This window comes from Polistes fuscatus, unplaced genomic scaffold (assembly GCF_010416935.1).
Source record: "Polistes fuscatus isolate 324 unplaced genomic scaffold, CU_Pfus_HIC Scaffold5, whole genome shotgun sequence".
NCBI lineage: Eukaryota > Metazoa > Arthropoda > Insecta > Hymenoptera > Vespidae > Polistes > Polistes fuscatus.
In genome coordinates this window covers 2,941,033-2,959,762 of record NW_025113129.1, presented here as the reverse complement: position 1 = coordinate 2,959,762, position 18,730 = coordinate 2,941,033, and the positions used below count along the sequence as shown (strand labels likewise).

The window sequence follows — 18,730 nt, the reverse complement described above, 5'->3', positions numbered from 1 at the left end:
AGCGTACTTTGGAAAAATACTCATAAAGTATGAATTTTTTCAAAATCTTTAAATTAATAAATTCGAAAGTCATGTCATTTCCTAATACTTAAAATCTAGACAAAAAAAAAAAGGATTACACATCGCATAATCACATTTGCTATGGAAAAGTTTTTAAATTAGAGTTTAAAACCCTAGAAGACGATTAATACAGTAATAATCTGTCGAGAGAGATAATGAACGAACATTATTTCAAAACTTAATTTTTAATACATAGGCTTACGTGTGTCCCGAAAATATCCGAAATAATATATTGAGCGAAATTTAATTGGAAAATCGTTTTCATAAGAAACTTTGTTCAACGATCACTCAATTTTCTACATACCTGTTTATATATGTGTAGTAATATTATATTGTCAGTTCCTACTAATTGAAGGTTAGAATCGATGAAATGAGTTTGTTGTTCTGCGCAAGCTGATTTGCGAATGACAGTCTGCGCAAGATAATCTGCGTAAGACGGTCTGCGCAAGATAATCTGCGTAAGATGGTCTGCGCAAGATGATCTGCGTAAGACGGTCTGCGCAAGATGGTTTAATATGAAACGAAAAAATATAATGTAATACAATTTACCCATTTTTATATAAATAAACAAAAAAAGACCCCTACAATATATTTTAATAATACAGTAAAATAAAAATCTTAAATTTGCAATAAATCAATAAATTTCTCAATGATTTTAACTTCAAAATATCGTATTTTAATATCACATGAATTAGCACCCTTTATATTAAATTATTCCGCATGCGCACAACGAACAAAAACGTCTCGTAATATTGTCAATAATAAAGAATATAATACTACACCACATATAAATAATAGTTTATATTTTTCGGATTATTTTGATCAAAAGTCGTACCACTAAAAATACTTACATACTTATTTATGTCACTGTACGATATGTGAACTATATAATCAGCTAAAAAAAAGAACTTCTATTCAAGACGTTTTACCACACGTTTTTTTTATTGGCAGTTTGCGTTTAACTCTTCTCTATCTTTTTCTTTCTTTCTTTTTCTCCGTATACCGTCCAATAATAGAGAAGCTTAACGCATATTAAAGTTAATCACTTTCACTACTAACGATAGCCAGTCGTAGGTCAATGATGAGAATCCATAATAAGGAATAATAATAATAAGGAACGCATTTGAAAATGCGTGTGCGCGGGAACGTTCGTTTCGTTTTGAGTTATGAAACCAGGATAACCAACACACATTCTTCTAATATCTTCTTCTTCTTCTTCTCTTTCTTTTTCAACACGACGATGATTGGTATTGCTACGTGTTTCTTAGATTGATATTCTTGACGATAATTCTTCTATCCATTTCTAAAGAATCCATGTCATTTTCTAGATTTCCTTTTTCCTTTACGCAGTTGAAAACATAATCTTCGTATTTCGAAGTAATTTACTTTATGTTGCAACGACGAACCTCGCTATGATCACCGTCACAATACTAATGAGAACTGATCCGCTGGCAATGCTACGCGATCCAGAATCCATGCGATCTTGATTGGACGACGTCACGAATTGTTCGTCTATTCCTCCTGTTGATTATTGAAGGAAAAAGAAATAATAGCGCGCTCATTCGTGCATTTATATCCACGTGCGATTTAATGAAGGATTTTGATTGGTTCGAGGGATGTGATCTGGGGTTGGTAATGAGGGATGAGTTTGATCGATTATGATTGGCCGAGCCACGCGCAGCAAGAGGTCTCTCGCTTTTGTTTCTTTCTGTCTCCCTCTCTGAGTATGCGCGTGCATCCGTGGTGCATGCGCAGAAACGCGCGCGAATAAACGTCGTTCAAAACGTTCGGATTGTTCTTACAATCGTGCTGTTTGGATTCGTTGTTGTTTGGAACTTATATATTTCTTTTCTTTTCGTGTGCGTGTATTATTTTTTGGTTTGCGATAGTTTTGGCACGTGTATCGCGATCGATTAACGTTGGCCGTTTTATCGATTCAGTTGCCGCTCACTTTTTCTCGAATCCGTTCGATCCGAGACGAAAGTTGTTGTCCTCTGGAAATACAGTATTTTCCGGGATTAATTTTTATCTTACTTAAAACTTTTGACTATAGTTGATTACTTTTTTTTTCTTAGAGTGTGCAAGTGCGCGCGAGCGCTTCGACAAATGGTTCGGTGGTTTTTATTTACATTGGCGTTTTGTACTTTCCTTCAAAATTTATAACCAATTTCACGAATGAATTTTAATGAATAATGATTATTTTATGCGATTGACATTATGGTGTTTCGATCAAAGTATAACAAAATAGAATGGGTACAGTTGTAAATTTTAAGATCATTTTCCGATCTGTAATAATAAAAAATAATAACATTTTTGAAACATCGAATTTAAAAAAGAAAAAAAACATTCAGTACCATCTTGCTTCAATTATTTCGATTATCGATCGTGATTGATCGAAGCAAGATGGCGGAAAGTACTCGATTTATATCGAAATAAAAGTCATGGCGGAAGAAAGAAAAACTCATTAGAAAAGAGTGATAATAAAAAAGTAAAGTAGTGGATAGAAGTTGAAAAGAAACAATAAAACACATGCTGCGTAATGATTGATCCCGCTAAAACAAAACTACATTTTTCATTATCTTTTTTTTTTTGGTTTACATGTAAAATTCGGCCTTTCACCATACGCAGTCGAAAGAAAATGATCGTGCAGAAAAAATAAATAATAAAGATCGTAACATACATATGAACAAAAAAATAAATAAAAATTAATAATGAAATAACGTGCAATGAAGAAAATACGAAATGTGTGTACGAAGTGTGCGATGGTGCATAAAACCATAAAATAAATATAATTCAACGAACAAATAAACAAAAAGAAGTGAATAATCGTATAAATTAAATAAGTGAAATTGAGATGTGACACGTGACCAAAAAAGTGAATTGTGATTGGTTAGAAGGAAATACAAGATAGATTCTTCCCTGATATGATTAGTTCAAGTTCCAAACAACGTGACCGTCAACCGTTTAAACAGTTTAAATATATATTTTTATATATATTCTTTTAAACCATGCACCTTTTTGATTTCACACACGTTTTGCTGCACATACGTAAGTAAGAAAATATTTATATAATTTTGTTTTTTTCCTTTATCGACCTCGTACTGTGATTTACTATGCTAATCCACCGTACATACACACATACGTGATATAGAACATTTCTAGTGTAGGACATACAAATAATACATGCATGTGTAGAAACACTTATGCAAATAATATATACCAATAAATACGTGCATAGTAAATAAACGTAACTCGTGCCAATCAAATCGTTCGAATAACATATAATACCTCTAAAAATTTGTATGATCGATCCTAACGATCGATCGAATTTACATAAATACTATTGGTCAGTTAGGTTATGTTATTTTTGCAATAATAATTAACGTGCAATTAAAAAAACAAGTAAAAATAATAACCCACAACAAATTACTACAACTTTTTGTTTTGTTTTTAAAAAAAGATTGCAAAGAGATAGAAAGCATGAGAAAGATGTCAAAAAAAAAACCATATGTAAGTTTAGCATGCAATTCATAGACACATAGTGCATACCTACAAGCATAATTTTTGTTCTTTTATAAAGAATATGAAAAATAAAAAAAGGAATAGAGTAAGCTGTTTAGAAGTTGCTTATATCTAAAATATTTACTTTTTTTCCGGTACTGGATACGGCGACGATGACACATTGACGACATGATTTAATTAAAATTATCCTTCATTTTCTTTTGAGATAATTTCGACAACTAGATTTCTTTTTGCAATTATTATCAAACAAATACGAGAGAAAAACGAGCAAGATAGAATGTAATGTTCGATTCGCCAACTGGCTAATTAAATACTTCGGGCTTTTATTGGGTTTTGAATTTTGAATTTTTTCTTTCAATAGGGCGAACCAAAAAAGTTTTATAGAAAGATCAAAACTTCTTACTATAAGATAAGATAAGATAAGATAATTTTGAAAGAAGGAAAGAAAGAAAAAAAAAATATTTACATATGTATAATTCTTACGATGAATTTAAAAAAAAAAAATTACGACGGGGGAAGGAAAAACATAAATCCCGAGATTGTGATTTTTTTTTACAATGCAGTAACGACAATTAGAGACAATAGGACGTCACGAAATGCAATAACACGAAGATATGATCGTGTTCACGAATGTTAGGTTTGCTTTGCGTGTATGCTTTTCATATTATACATTTACCTTTCGAGATAATGGCATTTAATGTTTAATTTATTAACTTCGTTTAATCTTTAACTTCAAAAGAGAAAAAAGAAAAAAAAAAGAAAAAAACGATATAAGATAAAATAATATTAAACGTGAATGAATCTTTTTCCCCTTTTTTTTTTTTTTTAGATTTTGGTTAGTAGTATTCGATAATATGTTAGTTAACAAGCACCATATATTTTCTTCTTTGAAAAAAAATCTTAACGATGACGACAATAATAGCCCCTTTCTTTATTTCTTTTTTTTTTATGAATCCGATGGTTCATTTTCTTGGTATTAAAAATTCAAATGGTATTCCCCGATTTAATCTCCATCTAATTTTTTAATCGCGTTGAGACATTAGACGAAAAGGATAATAAATAAAAAAAAAGAAAAGAAAAGAACGCGAGAAAAAATAATAATTCATAGATCGTTCGAATTATTGCGTCACATCCGAATCGCGTACGATAATATCATTCTCGTTTATTATAAAAAACCGGAAAAAGTGAAATAAATATCGTGTCGGTAATAATCTACTACAACAAAAAAAAAAGAAAAAAAACATTACCCTTTTCCGTTCTGGTGAGAATTTTTACCGTTCGTCTTCCGTTTCTTTTTTTTTTTCCGAGAAAATTACTTGCTAACTTTATTTACTTGAAAAAAAAAAAATAAAATATTAAAATGTATTAATTAAGTTAAAGAAAAAAAAGAAAAAAAGAAAAAACACGCACATATCCCATTGGAGATGATGATAATTAAAGCCCTAGGTATGTTATTTAGCCAGATGGTGAGAGAAACACCATATATAATATTTTCCTTCATTAAAAACAATTTCTTCTTTATTTTGTTAAGCCCAATTTTTGGTGTTACTTAGCCATTATTTTGTTGTTGTTGCTTTCGTTTTGTATTAAGCCAAAAAAGTTCCAATTTATCGTTAGGAAAAATGCATTTTGTTTGTGTTAGTTAATTTGTAGAGATTCTAACAACGACAAATATTTGTCGTAGTTAGAAATTAGAATTAGTTGTTTCGGGAGTAAAGATAATCTGGAACTTAGCGATACAAATTTAAGGCAAACAAAGAATTGGCCATGGGGTTTGTTTGTTTTTGTTTTTTTGTTTTTTCTGAGCTATGCTTTATACCTGCATCTAAAATGATGTCGCTAACGTCGTCGTCATGTTTCTTATCATCATCATAATCGTCATCATCATTGTCGTCGTACGAGTCATGATTATCCGCATCCAGCATGCCGGAAAAGAGGGATGATTCTCCAGGACTTTCACCCTGCCATCGGATATTACCTAACGTTCCTTTACTGGCTGATTTGCATCCGAACCACCAATAAGCTGTCGCCCTTGGGAAAGCTGGCTCGGCAATGTCCACCTGTACAAATTAAACAAAATCATTTGTGTACATTTGTTTTATTAAAATATAAGAAGAAGGAAGGAAAGAATATAAAAAGAGAAAACAAATAAATCAAAATCGTACTGAAAAAGTTCGATCGTTGAATCTGTAATATCCCTTGTCCTTGAAGAAATACGTGTATCCTTGATAAATCACAGCACCGTCCAAATTATCCGGAAGACCTTCCCAATTTTTAATAGGTTTCGGATAAGTACTCTTAACTGGTGGCTTTTGTACTTGATCGAATCGCCAGAATTTCGTTCCTTTGTAGAAATAAATCTTTCCATTTCCAGTCCATACTGTAACTGCATCGATATTGTCAGGGATTCCCGTGAACCCTTCGCTTATTTCTTTCGGATATTGTCCGTCCATGTGTTTTCCTATGTACCTCCAATATTTTGATCCCTAGATGAATAACAATCATTCTTGTTTTTCTTTGTTTTTTACGAGATTTTGTTTTATTATTACTATTAGAGATATTTCTTACCTTGAAGAAATAAGTTTTACCATTCTTGAATGTAAATGCGGCGTCGATATTACCCGGAAGACCCTTCCAAGAATTACTGATTCGTTTAGGATAGCCACTTGCTATACCATCGTCTGTTAATCTCCAATAATGTTCTCCTATAAGTTGAATTAATTTTATCAATTGATCCGTAAGAGATAATTACATATGTTTACGTACCTTTGAAAACGTAAATGTGTCCTTCTGCCGAATGAAATATCGTATCGATTTTAGGATCCATACAAAGTTCAGGATCTTCTTCACCGGTTGGTGGTATCGATGTTGGGTGAGTATTTGTTGGCCCGTGTCTCCAACCAGATTTTTTTCCATACAGAGCCTAATATAAAATCAAATAATGACGAATGTTAATATAATTATACGCTTGAAGTATGATCTAGCGAATCGTTCAGTTGGATTAACGAAATAATCAGGAAAATATTGAAAATTAAAGAAAAAGTAAAAGACAAACATTTAGTTAGCGTTATCAGAAATAATGAATAAAATACAGTATATATAATCTCTTGTGTATATTTAAAAATTAGATTTTAGCATAATCAATGAATGATGTTTAATGAACTGTAATAATTACGTATAATGTACTGAAAACTTAGAAATGGGTTAAATTTGAAATAACACTTTAATAAACTCACTTGAATGCCCTCGATGTCATCGGAATGCAAATTGAAATTGGGTTCGTATCCACGATAAAATGGTGCCATGAGGGCAGCTTTAACGTCACTGTGACTTAATCCAAGTGAATGTCCGAATTCATGAGCCGCCACTTGGAAGAGATTCGTACCACGATAACTGTTTATCGTCCACTGTTCGGCGTCATCGAAATGGGCATCACCACCATAAACTGGGAAATAAGCATGAGCCAAAGTACCACCACGACCATCGAAAGGATCACCGTCTCCGTGTTCACCAATTTCGAATCTGATGTCGATGTGAACCTGAATGGAATATTTTAATTCATTAGGAAGGGGGATGTTTTTTCTTTTTGGTTTATTTTTCAAACAAGGATGATTCATGGGGGGTGGTGGGGTCGATACTTACCGAGCCTGAAGGTTTAACTGTGAATGTTAAATCGGTGTATTGAGACCAAATACCAAAAGCTTTGGCAACTTCTTTGTCCACTTCCGATCTAACCAAACCAGCAGGATACTTACTTATCCTGTATGACAATTTTTTAACTCGCCATCTTGATCCTGCATTACAAAAACAATAGATATCTTTTATCGTTCAATCAGATTCGAGTTTGATTTTTTTTTACATTTGATTAAATACGAACAAACTTTGATTATTATTATTATTTAGAAAATATTTAAAAGGAAAAGAAGAAAATTAATCGGGGGGGTTAAAGAAATAAATCAAATTGATACGAGAATTATTTGAGAATTATTTCGAGTTTGTTCGAATAATGAAAGTTTCATTATTTTGAGAATAATTTGTTAAAAAACTTGAGGGGTTTTTTTTTTTTAAAAAAAAGTATACATTTGACCCTGAATCCTAACCACTAATGACAATTTCGCGTGTCATCAATGCATCACTAAATTTATGCAATCGATGCGTTTTCTTCGTATGCACGCGTTGCTATAATTACAATCGTGTGTTGCGTTTATGTAAGAATTTATTTACGATATAGCGGAAAACCTATGAGATAACAGATAATCGTTATGATCTTTTCATCGTATATACGATTTTCTATCTAACATTTTACTTTTTTTATTTATTTTTTCTTTTTACATAAGATCGATCATTTTTAAAACGTGCGTTACGTGTTAAATATAATTGATATGTAACGAATAAATCGTATATAATTAAAGTATAATTAACAATTTATTTTTTATGAATATACCGATGGTGTATACTTTATTCAACGACAAACAAATTGTTTGAAATGAATTTTCCACGCGTCCGTTCTAGTTCGATTTAGTTCGACTAACAGAACTTTTGATACAATGGTCGTACAACAAAAATGCATAGAGGAGGTACGCATCGATGATCTCGATGTTCTAACTCTGATTCGAGTTTTAATATCGAAACACGACTGTGATCGTTGGAAAAAGTTCAAAGTCATGGTTATAGGCCAGTCATATCTATTTTTTTTTTTTTTTTTTCACGATTATTCGTTCAATTAACATAACATTTCGATAATGGATATGCATGCAATAATTTCTTTTTTTTTGTTCTTGTTGTTGTCGTCTAGTTAATTTAAAATATTAATTTTAAAGAAGATTAGAAAAAAGTAGATGATCTAATAATATTATATATATTTTACTTCATTGTTTATAATATTATTCACTACTTACATTTCTACTAAAACTTATTCGTTAATTATTCGTATTATTCTATCATTAAACTTTTTCCTAATACTAATTTAATGATTAATATTACTTAATATTATTCATTTATAATAATAATCATAATAATAACAATATTTTATATAACATTGTTACTTAATAGTAATTTATGTTTTACTTTTTTAAACGATTTCTAATTTTTCGACACTAACAATAAGAAATATGTTTACGTTGGGTTAGAAATTTCGATTAGGCGTTCGAGATTATTTCCGAGATTTTTTTATTAGCACGTACAAGTCGTTTAGGGTGACTGCGTTTGCATCGACGACCTAGAACGATAATGACAGAAACAGGAAGTTGAAACTCCTGTTACCTATGTCTATTAGAACACCTCTCGTGTTAAACTATAAACGAACATGAACATAATCGATTAAATTATTTATACATTTGTAAGAAAGAATTTGATTAAACAATAAAATACAAATCTAATAAATCGCGAATAAAAATCATATTTTAAATGATTTTTTACGTTGAATTTATTAATGCGTATCAAACGATTAGGTAACTCTAATCGATTATGCCATATTCGAGAGAGGGGGAGGGGATAGCTTGGAAATAACAATTGTTACGGTTTGCAATTTTTTTCTTTTTTTATGACAAAGACAAATGGTTCTACGTGCAGAACGTTTGAAATTTGTATTATTGCATATCGATTGGTTAATAATTATCGTCACAATTTTTCTCTTATAAACATGAAAAACGTTATAGTTAGATTTATTTTATATTATCGAAATGCATTTAGTCAAATAGAAATATTTAAATGAAAAGTTTTCTTTCCTTTGAAAAATTAATTAAACCACGGTTGTATTTGTGGTTAGTTTATAATTGTTTTACGATAAATTAATTTAAATTATTTAATTTTCTTGTTTTCCTTAAGATAAGATTTAAACATTTTTGGATAACGTAATAAGATAATAATTAATATAGATTCAAATGATTTGTTTAAAAAATAGTTAAAATATAAATTTGACTAACCTTGGAGTGCATATCTTTTCGATCTTCCATCGTAACTTGGTCCTACTTTATCCTTAACACCGCATCTTGATAAAGACATGTAATAGGACGTTTCTTCGTTCATGGAACCTGAAATATAAATTCAAAATTACGAATGTTAATTAAAACTTTTACTTTTCTTTTACATTTTGTATATATTTTTTTAATACAATATGTTAGAGTCGTGTTACACAAGTTTTCATCATTTTAATCTCATAATTTATCATACATTTATTTACTATTGTTTATTTTATCGTAAATTTGTATTGAACATCTCAGAATATTTTGCTTATTGAAAATATTGTAAAGAATTATTTTGTTTTTATGAATTATACTTAATATCCATTGTATGTTGGTTTCTTATTTCACGACTTGTATCGATCCTTGAAACAACGTTTATGGTCTATTATTATCAGCACGAAATGGTTGAACAAATATTTGTATACGTGCGAGGATGTGCGTGCATTCTTCGATCAATTATTTATACATTTTATACCTTCCTATATATATTTACTATATTCACGTATATACTCCTATGAATAAATTATTATATACTAAAATATAGTTACCATAAATGTGTGCTAACATAAGTGTTTGTAAAACATATATTATCGATTTTATTATTTAATTTATATTAAATTAATTTATATTTATATAAATTTTAATTTATATTAATCTAAATTTTATTTTCATTTATATTTATATTATTTAATTTATATTATTATTTTTTATTATTTAATAGAAAAAAAATTTCAAAATTATTCCAATATTACTATATATATTTACTATATTCACGTATATACTCCTATGAATAAATTATTATATACTAAAATATAGTTACCATAAATGTGTGCTAACATAAGTGTTTGTAAAACATATATTTATTCGATTTTTATTATTTAATTTATATTAAATTAATTTATATTTATATAAATTTTAATTTATATAAATCTAAATTTTATTTTAATTTATATTTATATTATTTAATTTATATTATTATTTTTTATTATTTAATAGAAAAAAAATTTCAAAATTATTCCAATATTACTATATATATTTACTATATTCACGTATATACTCCTATGAATAAATTATTATATACTAAAATATAGTTACCATAAATGTGTGCTAACATAAGTGTTTGTAAAACATATATTTATTCGATTTTTTATTATTTAATTTAATTTTAATAGAAACAAAATTTCAAAATTATTCCAATATTATTCTAGAATAAGACAATTCCGTATAAACGATTGCATTATTGGTTTTTTATCGATATATTTGATGCATTTTTCTTTTATTTGTGATTAAAAATCAAGATATCGATCTCGTTTCATCGGTAGACTGCGCAAGAAAACATTTGTTGATCATTTATTCGTGTCTAGGAAGTTCGTAATTTTTTGTCACAATCGTGATCACGTTTCCATTCGAACAATATATGTTTTATGTATATAATAAATGCATAATACATTTATATATACACCATCAAGAATATTCATACAATTTTTATCGTTAGATAATTCTTCCGGTTTCTATCTTCGTTCTTATTCTTCTTTTTTTTTTTATTGGCTATTAATTTTTCCATCCATCCATTCATTATATTTTATTTCATCGTTTCTTTCGATTTTTTATTTCATTTTTTTATTTCTATTTTTTTTTTTTTATTTCAAGATGTATTTATTTTTTGTTGTTGTTGTTTTTTTTATTATTTTTCCATACGTATTATCTTTAGCAACATACACTTGGGGGTCTTCTTCACTTATCTCGTATTAATTCCTTCTTAACGCTTACGTGGAATTTATCCTTGACACCCATTCCTTTCGAGACACTTTGTATCCTCTTCCGATATATCGTTTTATTATATTTTATTATCTCACTCACTCACAGACATTTATTATAGGATTGTGTGTTTTTTCCTTTTTTTTTTTCTTTTTAAATCCAACGTCATTGTCTTTCTTGTTTTTTTCCTTTTCAGATCAGATTTTATCTCCATTTTTTTTTTTCTTTTTTAAGTGATATATAGGTTTTTTTTTTTTTGTATGTTACAATCCAACTAATGAATTCCACGAGTTACTTTGTTTAATTTTTTTTCTTTCTTTTTTTTTTTTAAATCGTTTACGTGTTACGTGCTAAAATAATTACGTATCAATATTAAACGTTATTGCTGTAATGTTCGTTTGTGCTGTAATTTTCTCAACAATGCTAATAATCGGTATTAAACATTCCATCGATTAATGTTACTGAGAAAATTGGTGAATTATTCTAATGATTATTTACTCGTCACTTGAGAATATCGATGGTATTAGTAATAGTTCATTGTAAAAATTACTTAGTATCTGTACATCATTTTCTTCCTTCCTCATTCGAAAACAAGGAAGACAACTATTTATTGTTACGTTATTTTTAAAAGTATCTATTGCGTTTAATATCGCGTGAGAATTATATTCTTCCTAAGATTAAAAAATACTTTACGACTTTTTTTTTTTTCCTTTCTTTTTTCTTGTATTTTTTTTTCTTTTTTTTCTGTTTCATTTACACGTATTACAAATCTTTTGTAAATAATATCATAACAATTTTGTTTTTTTTTCTATCGGATTGGCCAATGATAAATAATTCTATGTGAATATTATATGTGACGATAATATACTAAATCAATAAAAAATTTATATATTTTCTATTAATATAAATCATTTCGATGCAATTTACAAATTATAAGAATTCATTTTTTTGTTCCTCAAATATTTGAGAAAATGTGTCACGATCATAGGTGTGAGTGTAAATTTTAAATGATTTCTTTTTTTATTCTTTTCCACTTAGCAACCAAGTTTTGCAGTAACCCAACAAACGTGTAATACCGTAGTACAATTTATGAATCATCATGGGGAAGCGCCACTACCACCTACAACATTAACGTGTTTCATCGAACTCTGAATCATGCTTTAAGTGTCATCGTCATGATGATCATTGGGATCGAAGAAATTACCTGTCGTTAAGGTTTCTCATAAATTGTATTTTTTTTTTTCATTTGATCCTCTCTTATCATTTTTCATTGACGAATCATCCGCTACGTGACACCCGTGTAATTTTCTTTTTCTTTTCTTTTTTCTTACATTACAAATTTGTCATAAAAATTTCAAATGAAAAAAAAAAAATACAACACGACGACGAGGGCTAAGTATCGAAGATAATTTCGCGTTAAAATAAATTCAGACTCGTTTGACGAGTTTCTTTCTTTCATTCTTTCTCGTGTGTCAAGGCTATGACCTTGACAATGATCGAAGGAAAATGTTTGCCTCCAGGACAACTTCTCCGACTCTTTTAATATTTTTCATTCCCCCAACTAAATTTACTCGCGAGAGAAGAAAAAAAAAAAACAGAGAAGAGGCTTCTTGTATCTTTGTTTTCCTTCGAACAACTATTTCCAATAATTTTTGTCAATACTTTTTCAATCTCTTTTTACTTACTCAAAGACCCTCTCAAGCAAAGAGAGGAAAAGAGAGTAGGGTTAACAAAACGATTAACAAAAAGAATCCTTCGAAGTTAGTTCTGGGATTCTGTTGGTCCTTCTTCGACTGTCTAGACACCCAAGAATGCACTTTTCCTTTTCAATGTGCAATACCACGATCGAACGAGATTTTTATCATTTTGCATCTTTTATTTTTCTTCATTTTTTTTCTTTTTATTTCAATCTTAACGAATTACAATACACATTCTATTAGTTTTATTCTAAATATTTGTCAACCTTTAACACTAAACCCCTACCACGTATAAATAAATATTATTATTAAATTATAAATATAATTATTAAATTATAATATTAATAAATATTATTATAAATTTTCAAATAATTTGGAAAAAATCTATTAGAAAGGTACAAAATGTATACATTATTCATTTATAAATCAAAGAAAATATAAATCACTTTAATTGGCTACAATTTCGTTCTATTAATATAGAATGGGTATATTAATTTAATGGGTTTATTAAAGTTTGTTGAGCACAGTCATTTGACTATCACAATGTTTTAACCCCGACATGATTGCACATTAATTAGAAAAAAAGGTGTAATATAAATATTTTCTCTTAGGTTTCATTAAACGTTCATTGTGTATATTCTGATTCAATGTTTATCAAGAATTTGTCAATGTATATGGGTTTTATTAAAAAGATAGGGTTGTTCGATTCATCGAGAATGTATTATAATGAGTGACTTTTGAAACTGGGACTTTGATATTCGACTTATATATTTATATAGGTATGCATGTATGATTATCTATCTAATAGATTAATTCATGCGTTCTCTTTTTAATTAGTTTGATCTTACTAATTTTACATTGCACATGTCGACCATGTGAGTCATGTGAATACGACATTGAATATACGCATATGTTTAAAGTATATAATACATAAAACATGTAGAGACGATTACGTTAGGGTTTGCTGATTCATGTTCATTAAAATACCTTTCAAAGTAGAGTAATGTCTGTTCATATGGAATAAAACATATAAGGTAACTTGCTTATGTAAATTATTATTATTTATGTATTAAAATATATATTAATTGTATATAATAATAATTAATGTAATTAATAATAAGTTTTAGAATATTTGTTTGAAATGATTTACAAAAGTATTAGGATGAATTAAAAAGGCAATATAATATAGTATAAGGTATATCAAAAATATATACAGTATATACAGTATATATACTGTATATATATACATTGATATATCATATACAGTATTTATTTATTTTATTTAATAATATTTTATAAAAATACAGTATATACATATACTATACATATATACAGTATAAGGCAAGTTGAAAATATTTTAATTATTTTTTTATGAATAATTTACTCTATCCTGTTGAAGATAATAATAGATTGTATGTAAAATTTGAAAAAGGGTAGGAATATTTTGTATAATATGATAAATGAGAATATTTAAATGAGAGTTGGTGTGATTTTTGAAAAAATAAAAATAGATACAAGTTTCTTTTTAATAACGTACCAGTTATGTTGATTCCAGCAAGTGCTTGAAATTCTGAGATAGCTTGAAACATCGATTCCTCCGAAATGATTCCTCCATTTTCAGGATTGACGGATGGTAAATATCCATACTGCGAGAGGTATCTCTGTAATACAAAGATAAAAAAAAGAAAAGGAAACATTAGTGAAATATTCTGACCAACTACACGACTCGTTTAAAATCAAATACATTATTTTTCCTCAATTGATTATTTTGTAATTTTTATTAGAATTTAACGATTAGTATTGAAACAAATTAATATTTATTAGTATTTCGAATAACAACGTTAGATTATTATTTAAAACTTTTGATTAGAAACATTATTTTCAAACTTGTAAATCAAACATTTTGAAAACCCCCATACGTATATTTTTTATGGGACATGTACAATTAAAATATCCTGCGTAAATAATTTTCTATCAATTATCAAAGTATATTAAATATTTCGTTGTATAGTTAAAATAATCGATAAAACAACGTACCTATCAGCAAATAATTTGTTAGCTAAGCTTAATTAGAATCTATTCTATCCGATAAAGAAAAAAAAAAAAAAAAAGGAAAAATCCGTGCAAAATCTCAAAGAAAAAAAAAAAGATAATAATTGTGTCTAAACCTAATCTCTATTATATCTTAAACCGACCTTGCTTATATTTATCGAAATTGTCTAAAACTAATATCACAGATGTGCACGTCGTTTTTCTTATCCGAGTGTAAATTTGTCAACGTTGATTTTTATTTACTTTTTATTCGTCACCGAAGTAAGATAAAAATTAAGGTTTTCCCCCCCATAAACTATCTCACTTTTGCAATCGTTATTAATTTTTTTCTTTGGAATACACGTAACATTCGATTATTCCTATCAATGAAATTGTTTTTTGAAAAGAAATAAAGAAAGAAATAAATAAATAAAGAATGAGAAGAATAGAACAGATAATTAGTAGAAGATTTCAACATGATTAACATCACAAAGAAATATAATAATAACGATAAATAATAAGAAGAAGAATAAGAAGAAATAAGAAATAAAAAGGAAAGTTTTGTATAAATGGTAAACGATTGATATTCATGTTTTATTCATGTTAGTACGAACATACGTAAGTATTTACCTAGATTGGTAGTACCTAAAAATATATCATATGTATATATACGTATTAGGTGTATATATATATACCTTTTGTTACATTGACTAGACTCGAATGGACTATTCTGCATTTGCATCGATATTTCCAAATGAAATTTAGGGCAAGGACCAAAAAGCGAGGTCGACACGATTTCCGTGTCTATCGTGTATTATAGAAGAACGAAAGTGGATTAAACGATTTGAAAAGTGGATTGAAACCTGTTATGAGAATGAACTTTATATCTATATTATATATATTATATATTATGTGTATATAGGTTTTATAAAAATCATTTCTTTTACTTATTATTTTATATTATTTTATATTATATTATTTTTATATTATTTTATATTATTTTATATTATTTTTATATTATTTTTATATTATTTTATATATTTATTTTATATTATTTTTATATTATTTTATATTATATTATTTTTATATTATTTTATATTATTTTATATTATATTATTTTTATATTTTTTATTATTTTATATTATTTTGATATTATTTTATATTATTTTATATTATTTTGATATTATTTTATATATTTTATATTATTTTAAATTATTTTATATTATTATAGTTTTATTATTAGATTAATAACAATAATTATTATTTGAATTGTAATTATCTTATTTAATAATCGATCATAGGTGGAATTGAAATTAAGGATGTTAAAAAAGTAATTTGATTTTTTAAAAGAAAGATAAATGATAATGATAATGATCGAAGGTTAGTGACCTAATCGATGACGGTGAGATTTAACAGTTATGGTCTCGAGATTCATGGGGTTTCATTAATATTCTGCTTACGATAGTAATCTATCTATCTGTGTTATTAGTTAGGATAGTCGTATAACAGTAAATTTTGATTGAAAGAAGCGTTATAAGAATATTATGATAAATCTAAAACGATTATGTTCACATTTGCCGATAATTACGAACTATTGTTTGATCATCGAAATATTAAAAAAAACAAAAAAACAAAAAATGATTTGTGTCCAGGGATTTTGTTTCTTTTGAAATATTTTCTTTCATCTTCTTCCTCTTCTTTTTTCCTATTTTCGTACAATAGAACATTCTTCTTAGCACACGATTTTATTTGGGTCAAGAAGTTATACGTGCTCGGAGAAAGTATAACTAGCTCGAGTTATCGATTATGCGAGTGGCTAAAACGCATTCTGACGAAAATTCGCGTTTCCAAAAATATCGTATAATATTTGTCAAATACAAAAATACAAAAAGATATATTTAATCAACCATATAACTATTTAATGAGATTACAATTTGAAAATGTAATTGAAAATTGCAATTGAAAAATGACCGTGAATTATTTAAGAGTAGTTCGAATTAATTGCATTAATTTTTACGATGATTCATACTATTAAATACACTGCACCGTGTGCGATAGGAAAAAATAAATGTACAATTAAGATCATTTTCTCAAGTTCAAGTAAGTTAAATGATTATTCTCGTTTAATGGATTATTTTGTCTTATTTTATCGTTATCGATAACGATTCTAACTAAATTGACAGGGATCTTAAAATCGTCAAACGAAGATTAACTTTACGTGGATTTTTATTTCATTTACTGTTAATTTCACACACATACAGACACATACGTGAACATATGAAGATAAGAAGTGTAAATAATTCCACGGAAATGTACGATAATGAAAAACGTAAAGTTAATAAGACAATAAGATGCTGTCATCCATGAAACACAATATTATTTGTCGAATCATTGCGACAATTATTTCGTTTTACTTTTCTTACTTTTATTTTTTTCGTTTTCTCTCGACAGGTGTTTCAAAGTTAATTTCAAATTACGATTATCTCTTAATTGTCATTCAAAATTTGTCTACAGCAAATAAATGCAATTTCATTTTTCATAAATTGCAGCACGTTTTTTTTTACGCTCTTACGTTTTAAAAATCTAAAACAATAGCATTGAATATTTGCTTGGTGTGCACACATAATTGAAATATTATATTAATTAATCAAATATATTTCAATTAAATCAAATAACTTTCATTTGAAATGATTTCTATATCCTGTGTCAAAAAATAATTTCTGAACCCAAAAATCGAAACGTACGAACGGTACAACAACAACAACAAAAAAATTACGAAAAAGTGCAACGCGTCTTTTAAATTAATTTATTTTCTTTCAATCGAGTTGTCGACTAACAAATTTCGTAATCCTCCTGCGCAGCTCGTGTTCCGAGAACTCGCGAGATTTTTATGAATGAAGGTAACCACGATAATATACGTGTGTGTGTATGTGTGTGTGATGTGTAAGCACGTGCGTGTTTCGCGCATGAATGGACCTCACCCTCCCCACCCCCCACCACCCCTCCATCTGGTTCGTTTCTGCGTTCACTATGCGTACGTATTATACTTGTAAGTATATGGTTAGACATCTTTACATGTGTGTGTGTGTGTGTGACTTTTAATAAGTGGTAGTTTACTACCGTGAGTGAATCAGACGAGGAAATTGGTTCCATGAAATCGATGCTGACTCGTTCAGGATGGTAAACCCTTCGTTAAATCCCACCATTAATTAGGAAATTACTATAATAAAGATAAATGAACGGAAGATTTCTGTCACGAGGAATATTTTCTTTTAAGAAACTTCTTTCTTTTTTTAAGAAAATAATTGAAGAAATTTGAAGAAGTATAATTGAACGATTTATAATTCTCTTTTTATAAAGTAAAGTTGTTTAATCTGTAAAATATATTTTATTATGTTATTTTAAAAAATGTATTATATATTTATTATATATGATTATTATTATATTTTTGTTGGATGTTTAGTTTTCTGTTAATAAATAAAAAATTAATTTATAACGAATATTATATCATCACATTTTTGTTATATTATGAACCAATAAAAATTCTTTTATGGTTATTGGTTACTGACTATAAATACCTGTGATTCTTAACATAATTATTCGATTGGTTGGATGAGAAAAAGAGATTGTACAACTACGAGAGTATAGGCATAGGAAAGATGTAAAACGAGTTTTTATACGTGAGACAATCTTATTTTA

General features: G+C 27.9%; 1 protein-coding gene across 4 annotated transcripts in view; it reads right to left on the bottom strand.

Annotated features, from left to right (window-relative positions):
- Positions 1–1,285: 1,285 nt before the first annotated feature.
- Positions 1,286–18,730, bottom strand: part of LOC122522006 (matrix metalloproteinase-14) — a 31,507-nt gene continuing 14,062 nt past the window's right edge. Inside the window, exons 2-10 of one of the 4 annotated variants that reach the window (XM_043642785.1) lie at positions 14,538–14,661; positions 9,507–9,614; positions 7,225–7,376; positions 6,819–7,121; positions 6,349–6,505; positions 6,151–6,287; positions 5,748–6,068; positions 5,402–5,642; positions 1,286–1,581 (exon numbers count right to left, since the gene is read on the bottom strand). In XM_043642785.1, coding sequence (XP_043498720.1) covers positions 1,448–1,581; positions 5,402–5,642; positions 5,748–6,068; positions 6,151–6,287; positions 6,349–6,505; positions 6,819–7,121; positions 7,225–7,376; positions 9,507–9,614; positions 14,538–14,661 — 1,677 coding nt within the window. In that variant the 3' untranslated portion in view covers positions 1,286–1,447. Of the gene's footprint in view, positions 1,582–1,781; positions 2,055–5,103; positions 5,643–5,747; positions 6,069–6,150; positions 6,288–6,348; positions 6,506–6,818; positions 7,122–7,224; positions 7,377–9,506; positions 9,615–14,537; positions 14,662–18,730 lie in introns of those variants that run through there. The other 3 variants (XM_043642784.1, XM_043642782.1, XM_043642781.1) reach the window with 3 other exon arrangements.